General features: G+C 41.5%; 1 protein-coding gene and 1 long non-coding RNA gene across 15 annotated transcripts in view; one reads left to right on the top strand and one right to left on the bottom strand.

Annotated features, from left to right (window-relative positions):
* The first annotated feature begins 106 nt into the window (after positions 1-106).
* Positions 107-6,909, top strand: LOC308198415. Its single transcript, XR_013953890.1, has 2 exons — positions 107-811; positions 969-6,909. It is a non-coding gene; the product is annotated as an uncharacterized lncRNA (long non-coding RNA).
* The window catches only part of R3HDM1 (R3H domain containing 1), a 51,090-nt gene continuing 49,640 nt past the window's right edge, over positions 6,647-8,096 (bottom strand). For all 14 annotated transcript variants that reach the window (XM_080600725.1, XM_080600731.1, XM_080600735.1 and 11 more), the window contains one exon: positions 6,647-8,064. In XM_080600725.1, coding sequence (XP_080456851.1) covers positions 7,697-8,064 — 368 coding nt within the window. In that variant the 3' untranslated portion in view covers positions 6,647-7,696. The remainder of the gene's footprint in view (positions 8,065-8,096) is intronic.

Raw genomic sequence — 8,096 nt, 5'->3', positions numbered from 1 at the left:
CCCCAAGAGCCCCCCGCGTGCGTGCGCCGAAAGCCGCCTCCTGATTGGCGCCCGCCGGCCGCGCCGGGACGGGGCGGGGGAAGGGGCGGGCGCCATCTTGGCGCCTGCGGGCAGGGATAAAGCTGGGGGCAAGGAGGGGGAGAGGGGGTGGCAGGGCGCGGGGCGCTCCTGAGGGAGAAGTGGAGGGGTTGGATGCCATATAGGTGATGGGGGTAGGGGGAACAGCCTCAGGTTGCACCAGGGGAGGTTCAGGTTGGAAATGAGGAGACATTTCTGCTCAGAAAGAGCAGTCAGGCGTTGGGACGGGTTGCCCAGGGAGGTGGTGGCGGCATCACTGCCCCTGGGGGTGTTGAAGGAAAGGTTGGAGCTGGCGCTTGGGGACGTGGTTCAGTGGGTGGCAGTGGTGGTGGGGTGATGGTTGGGCCGGGTGGTCGGGGAGGGCTTTTCCAGCCTTAATGGTTCAGTGATGCTATGTCAGAGAGCAGTGGAAGAGCACAGTTACAGCGACGAACCAGAAGTGTAGTGAGGAAAGTACCAGATAGTGACGACTAAAAGACTTTTCTCAGTAATGGCAAGGGGCAAATCAATGTTAACAAAAATACACAAAAAGCGTTTTACCTATTTCAAGGTGCAGCATGTGGAAAGCGTGTCACGGTCATCCTGCTTAGTGGGCAAGTTTTGTATACGCACACTGCGCTTCTGCAGGCTTCTGAAAGTCACTGACCGCTACATACTGCGGCTTTTCTGCTGAGATTGCATCTTTTGGATTTTCTGGATTTAAGAGCAATGCCAAAGGTTGGATGGTAGCAAGGTAAACAGTACACATTTCTTAGAGATGAACAAAAAGTCATATCTGTTATGCATGCTCATGTAAAGGAAGAGGTTAGGGTATAATTTGTACAGGCATCTTAAGCGCGATGTAGAAGTTTGATACATTGCTGTACTCATTCTCATGGCATTCCCAACAGCTGCAGTTTGCATTTGTCACCCACCCCTCACTTGGAACCTCCAGTTAGAAGCTGAGTTGCACGAGAAGGGTGAGCGAGGTGCTGAACACCACTTGTTTGGGAAATTATTTTGCAAGTATGATTCTCAAAAAACTTTATACCACTTCAAGAAAGGAATTTTGTTTAAACATAAAAGTGAAAGGGTTATTAATGACTGGATAGGTGACTTTTGTGAGGGTGTACATACTTCACATTTGGTGAGAGTGTAAAATCTTTACATCATGAAGTATTTAAATTTTCAAATAATTAAAATGTAACAAGTATAATTCTCTAACTGTAGGGTCACTGAGTTGCTGCAGTTGCACATGCCTCTGCAGGTATAACTAATTAATCTGAGAGCCCCTCGGGCAGGTGTCCCTGAGAAGCAGCAGAACACGCCATGCATAGGGAGCATTTGTAGTGCAGGGCAGAGGGCTGGAGTTGGGTGGGTTGCACCACCTCAGACGCTAGGCGGGGACACAAATAAGAACCTAGAGGAAAGAAATGCCACGTGTGGATTAGGGAACCTTCCCGAGCCTGTCTTTAAAGTGATTTTGAAAGGGTTCTATTACATCCAGCCTGTTTCCCAAATAACTTGTAATCGCAACGTTGCGTAATGCGTGAGGTAGCTTCACAGTCCACCTCCAGAGCATTTGCCATTGCAAGTCTGAAACTTCAGAACACATGGATCCAAATTTGATGGAAATCACATCTATTGCTCTTGGGGAAATTTCAGCTAGTTTAAGATAAAATACACAAAACTTGAATTTGGCAATTAGTATGGGAAACAATGCAAGAGACTTGTTTACATTTTTAAGAGATTGGTGAATCACCACCCCCCTCTCAAAAAAAAAAAAAGGCAATAAAAAGCAGCAACAACAACAGACCAACAGTGCAGACTGACTTTGTACAGGAAAATATTTTTATTAGTGAATTATTTTTAATTGCACGGTCACTTGACACTAATCAATGGTTCATTAACAGTTCAAAGTATCAATTTAAGCCAGGTTAAAAGGCAAATAATTTGACTAAACATGGAGACAAGCTGTGGTGTACTTCCCAGTATCTATAAACCAATACTGTAGGCTATCATAGCACACTTAATGGTGCTATTTCTTAGAGTAACTAATTTGGAAACCCTAAGAAGGGCAAGGCTGTGCTGCGTACGTCTCTCTAACTAATCTTATAGCTAGTGTGGAAAAAAAGTTACGAGTTAGGTGTTAGAAAGAAGGAGAATGTCAGTGTCCCCATTTCAAGTTCCATCTGAGGTCCTTTGTAAATTGTGCACAATGTGCAACAGACCATTTTTTAGAAATAGATATGTATATATTTTAAGTTAGCTGTCAAGTGATTTTAGGAAAAACGAATGTAGCAGATCATTTAGGGTTGAAGCCAGTACATGCTGCAGCCATCTTCTAGCATTTCTTCTACCTCTGCTGCGCCTACGTCTGAGAAGCTTCACTGCTGCCAGCACAGTTTATCATCACCAATCCTTAGTCTAACTTAGATTTGCAGTTAACTGGGGCATGGGATCTGAATTAAGAATAAACTTCACTGCTAAGAATTATACACAGCAGCACAGTTTATTTTTATACTTTTTACCAGTTTTAAAAGCAAACAACTGTCAGCAACATACAGGTTTTCCTATAGAGCTCTTTGGTTTACAGCACTAGTCTTATCTGACATTAAAATTTCTCTTCAGAAGTGCAGAAACAGTTCACTACAGTTGCATGCATCCCATATAATGACTAGGCTCGTCTGCTTTAACAGTAAGACTGAAAAATAAAATAAAAAAAGCAGCAAATGGTGCAGTCTTTGTGCCCTGTACCAATTTTTAATGCTTCTTAATCATCTCTTAAGCAAGACCCGCTTTCAACCTGACAAATTTTAACAACCTGCTAACATTGCAAAGTAGTCAAGCAGTTACAAGCAAGATAAAAAATAAACCTTGCTAACAAGGGGCTGCCAGACAGTCAGGTCCCAACTCCAGCCCTACAAGCCTAAACACAGAAGGCAGACACTGAACCAAAGGGAGGCTGGTACACGTTATGGTAACAGCGTAACTGCATCATTTTCAAGGCATCCAGGAGACAACCTCATTTACACTGGACCTCACATCTAAAACTTTCAGATGTGAATAGTGACTTTGCTCTTCTGTTCCATAATAAGATAGCTTAAAGAGACTTAAGGTTCAGGTTTTGGAAATTGGACCCTTTTAAGGGTTCTCGACTATACACAAGAATTAAGACTTCCAAAATGAAGTCACATTGACATTGTGCACTGTTTAGTTTTTATGCTTATTGACATCACTAGCCAAAAATACCCAAACCCAAAACACACTAAATGTGAGCAGGATCAAGACTTCAAATAGAGATGGCACATCAGTGACGTCGTAAGAGACGGCACAAGACTGAGCTGTTGAAACGCTAAAGGGATTGAAATAAATCCTTTCCAAGCTACAATAATTTTTCATGACCCTTAACATAAAAGTGGTTTGATCAGTTTTCTCTAAAACTTCGTATGTGTTCCTTGCCTCAGGGCTAAATACAAGAAATTGCAGCCCACGCCATTTTTTTTTTTTAGGGAAAAAGAATGTCATGGAGCTAAATTAGATCTTCATAAGTGTTAGTTGCAATTTTGACTCCCTTTCAGACATCCAAATGAGCTACTACAGGATCAACTCAAAACAACTTGTCAAATGTGCAGTTTTAAGGCACAAATGAGTGTGAAAGCATGAGAATGTAACTTTATTCTACCTCCAGAGGAAAATGGCTTGCATTACTGGATAGGAAAAGGGCACAGAGCTGCTTGAATAATACAGGACAACAAAACTGGTCTTGCTGTGAAAGGCATGCTGCGTATCAAAGTGCCTTATTCGATACTAAATGATTATTCTCATGCTTCAACAGAACTAAACTCCCATCTCTGTACCGCCGTCCTCATCTGGACCTTGAAACATAAGGGATGGGCTTCTGCCTGCCCGGGCCCAGTGAGATAAGGGGCAGGCGCAGGTAAGAACACCCAAGTTCTGTCGTCTTCAGCAGCCAGTACGCAACAACGCTCAAGTCCTTTCTTTGTAGATGATGTTCCACTACTTTTCCTTTTACGGTCATCTTCTGCACATGTGAGTGCAAGAAAAGGCTTTCAGATTAAAATAGGTTGGATTTGCTCAGGGAGGAGTCTTGGGTAAGGTGCAAGAGCAGCTTACTGACATTTTGCTTTATACCACTCCAGACTTAATGAAACATGAGGGCAGCGTTTGGCAGCGCTGCAGGGCTGTGAGTAGATCTTCCTGAGTTCAACCTCATGCCCATGGATTTTTCAGTGCGCTCAAAGGGTGGGGCGTGCTTGTTTTCTTGACTTTAAGCAATCATTTTCAGCATACTATCATAAATAACATTGAGCCTGTCCACAGTTCAGGGATGCATTTTATAGTAACATTACTGCATTAATAAAAACTTTAGTAGCCTTACCACTTGGGGGGTTAGGTAATAGCCAGATTTGCTCGTGTTTTCTGGTTATCCTTCCAGTGCTTTTCCCTCACCTTTAACAGTTAAGACATGCTCACAGCCAAATAAAATGCCTTAACTCATTGCAATATAGTTTGGGTCCCCGTTTAATTCTGTTTCCGTTACTTACTTTTAAAATAGTTTCAATGTGGAATGACAGGAAGCTCAAATATGCTAGTTCTGGATTAGCTGAGAACACTTGAGGAATCTAGTTTTACATGCAGTGTCTATTTCAAGCCATAAAGCACAGTCATTTACTTTGTAGAATGTGATCCAAACCTATGGAATAAATCTAGTTTCAGGGTTTTTGTGCAGTCCCTAGATTTCGATGTTTTAGGGAACCAAAAGAGGCAGAAGTGTAAAAGCCAGGAAAGTGTGGCTGGTCCTGGTTCAACAAGTTTTGAGAGCCGATGGCTGATGAACCCTGGCCAGTTACTAGACACAGTATGAAATGGCACAACAGCTGGAGTGAGCAAAAGACCGTAAAGCGGAAGTATTTTAGTTTGTGCCCATTTTAGACATCAGAGGCCTTTAACACCCCTGAAGTCCTATTAATTATAATCGGTGAGGCACACGTTAGCATATCCAGATCAAAAACCAGCACAGCCCCTACTTAACAGGAAAGAAAGCATGCCCAGAAAGGGGAAACTGTCTGTAGTAAGAGTAGGTAAGAGTCATATTCAGGATTAGAATATAACTGACTGACTTAACACTTTTTTTTTTTTCTTCTGGAGTAACTTCACTCAAATTTACAACATAGTTGTTAAGAAATATTGGCTGTGACTTGTCCCTAATCCACCCGTTCCTCTCCTCCTTTTGTTTGGCTCGCTCACGTTCTCCATGCTTACCTCTCTCGTCTTTTTCTTCTTTTTGGTCATTACGGGGAAAGTTTATTAAATGAAGCAAGTCATGCAGCATCCTTTGGAAATATTTAGATTTGACGTTATATTTAGCTCTGTTCTTAGGTCATTCAGAATAGATGAAAACTCTCCGTTCTCCATTCTTCTTCTGCATCTATGGAACAACGTCCTGGAAATGTTTAGCCACAGGAAGCAGCTGCCTTTCTGGGTTTCAACACCTGTCATTACAGACATTTGATTTGTTAACTACTTTTACAGGATTAAAACAGTAATCTCGAGCTAGTGCTGGAAAACTGACAAGCAGCAGTGATGGAGCCTGGGCAATGGTTGTGTTATCACCTCTGTGCTGCTGACAGGAGCGGAATATTGTAATCTGCATAACCTGGGGGTGATATAGGCACTGGTTTGGGGTGCAGTAAGCTACAGCAATTCCACCTCAGGAGGAAGAAACACATCCTGTCAGGCATGACCCTTCAAGTAGTAACAAATGAACTAGAACGCCAAGAAACAGCCACCCTTTTAGCAAAATCGACTTAGCAAAGTGAATCTGCTTATCTGTTGGTAAGTAGATCTGTGTTTTGGCTAAGGGCTTCAAGCTGAACATTTTCCCTCTACTTCAGGAGAGCATCCAAGCGTAAGTGTACCTTCGGTATGTAAATACCTGTCACTACGGCATTTTGCAGGATCAGGTCCCATATGCCTCCCTCATTAGGCTGCATCATTCCCAGATGGATCAGTTTTCTTCTGCATATTTTGATTAATCACATGAATGCTCTGAACATGCATAGGACTGTTACTACCACTTCACATGTTTACGTTTGCTTGTTGAGTGGTAGAATTTTCAATACAAGATGAAAATTAATGTCTCTAATTTCTTTCCCTCTGTAAAATATATTTTAAAATATAACATTTACCTCAAGTTTCCACTTACGGAAGTTACAAATACACGTTTTACAAAACTACAGCTGTAAAGGAAGGGAACAAGTTATTACTTGTCTAAACAGCAAGTCAGTGCCCATGCTAAGAATAAAAAAAATAAAAACAGGAGCAGCACCTTGTGGTCTCTGATCAATTTCTTCCTAGTTTTACCTATATAGGGAAACATTTAAAATGTGGAGGCTGGCATAAGTAAATGCTTCAAGAAGAGGAACAGAGATAGCGATTCTTTGAGAAATTCTAGTATTTATGTTATTAACAAGTTATTTTCTCACATTAAAGGGATCCAAACCATCGATGTGTTCCTCAAGGTTTCAGAAGAATCCTAGAAGTTTAAACAAGTGCACGGAAAAAGTTTGTTTGTAAACATTTATTTTCTTGAACTGAAAAAGGCTTGCATCAGCACACATTGTACAGCCTTGCAAATTACACAAATTGAAAAAAATGTTTGTTTCATTTTTATGTGCAATTAATCTTTAATGTCCAGTGAGCATCTGCAAATGATGAAAACTTAAACCATTAAAAAGGTTTCCAGCACTTATCAAATACAATTATCTTAGCGTGAAAAGGAAGAGAAAGATTCATACTGGTGGGAACACAATTAAAGTGCAAACATTTTGTCACTTGTGAAGACACATTTTAGTTTCTTCACCTTTTTGTTAAAAAGAAATATTAAAATGTGATTCAGTGAACATTCTTTGTAATCTATTCATATTCCCCCTTAAATACTTATTAGACTTGTTGGATCAGAAGCAAATCCTTCAAGGGTACAACCAATTTGTAATTTCTTTTGACATTGCTTGAATGAATCTCAAAAGAAAACAACCATCTAAGGAGTTAGCTAGTTACTAAAATTATATTTTTTTCTTTAAAAAACAACAAAAAAAGAAAAACGCAAGGGAAAAGGAACAGGTTAATTTGTAGATTTGGGGTACTTTGCTAGAAAATGAGTGTAATTCCTTGGACATGGTTCTCTTTTCCCCTCCACCAATCCTCAGGCTCCTGCTTTGGAATGGACAGCTGCGTGCTGGCTGTGAAAAGGGATTATAAAATACAAATCTGAACGTGGGACTTTATGAATGTCTGCTGTACAATAGAACTTTGGATCTGATACAAGAATTCAAAAATATAAAACAAAACTATTATAAAAGTAGGGGGCATTTCAGCGGCATTCCTTATAGAAAGCTGCCTGTCTCAAAGGTGATGCCTTGCTATTGTCTGGGATCAACTCTGTATTTTTTTTTCTTCATCTCGCTGGGTCACTGGGTTATTCTTCAATGGTTACTGTCACACGACAAAACATCCCAGGAGTCTCTCTGAAGAGAGCAGAAACCCCGTAACATCAAGCCAATCGAGGAGAGGAGGACATGAAGTAGTAAAGGCCGAGTGTCCACCGACGGAACTGCTACTGAGAACTAGCCCTTTCCAGAATGTGAAAGTCGTAGTGCTTCTTGCTCGTTCTCAGCCTGAACTTGTTAACTGAGGTACTACTTTGTTTCTTCAATGCATTCTGAGCAGCCGACATCGTAGGGAACGTAGCTAGAACCGTGTACGTGGAGGCCAAGTCACTGGGTTTGGATGGCTCAGTGCTCACATTGCTATCTCCGCTGCCACAGTAACGACGGTGCTGCTGCTGCTGCGTCTGCAGACACTGCGAATCCCTTAGCCACCGAATCTTGGCACCAACTTTTAAAAGTTCTCCAAATAGTTTCTCTGCTTCCATACGAGTTATGCCTTCTGGCAGTTCAGTTATTTCTAGAACTTTCCCCACAACTGAAACAAGAAAAAGATGGAATCAAAATCGG

The sequence above is a fragment of the Anser brachyrhynchus genome, assembly GCF_964034855.1.
Source record: "Anser brachyrhynchus genome assembly, chromosome: 7".
Lineage (NCBI taxonomy): Eukaryota > Metazoa > Chordata > Aves > Anseriformes > Anatidae > Anser > Anser brachyrhynchus.
This window is presented reverse-complemented; position numbering and strand designations above follow the sequence as displayed.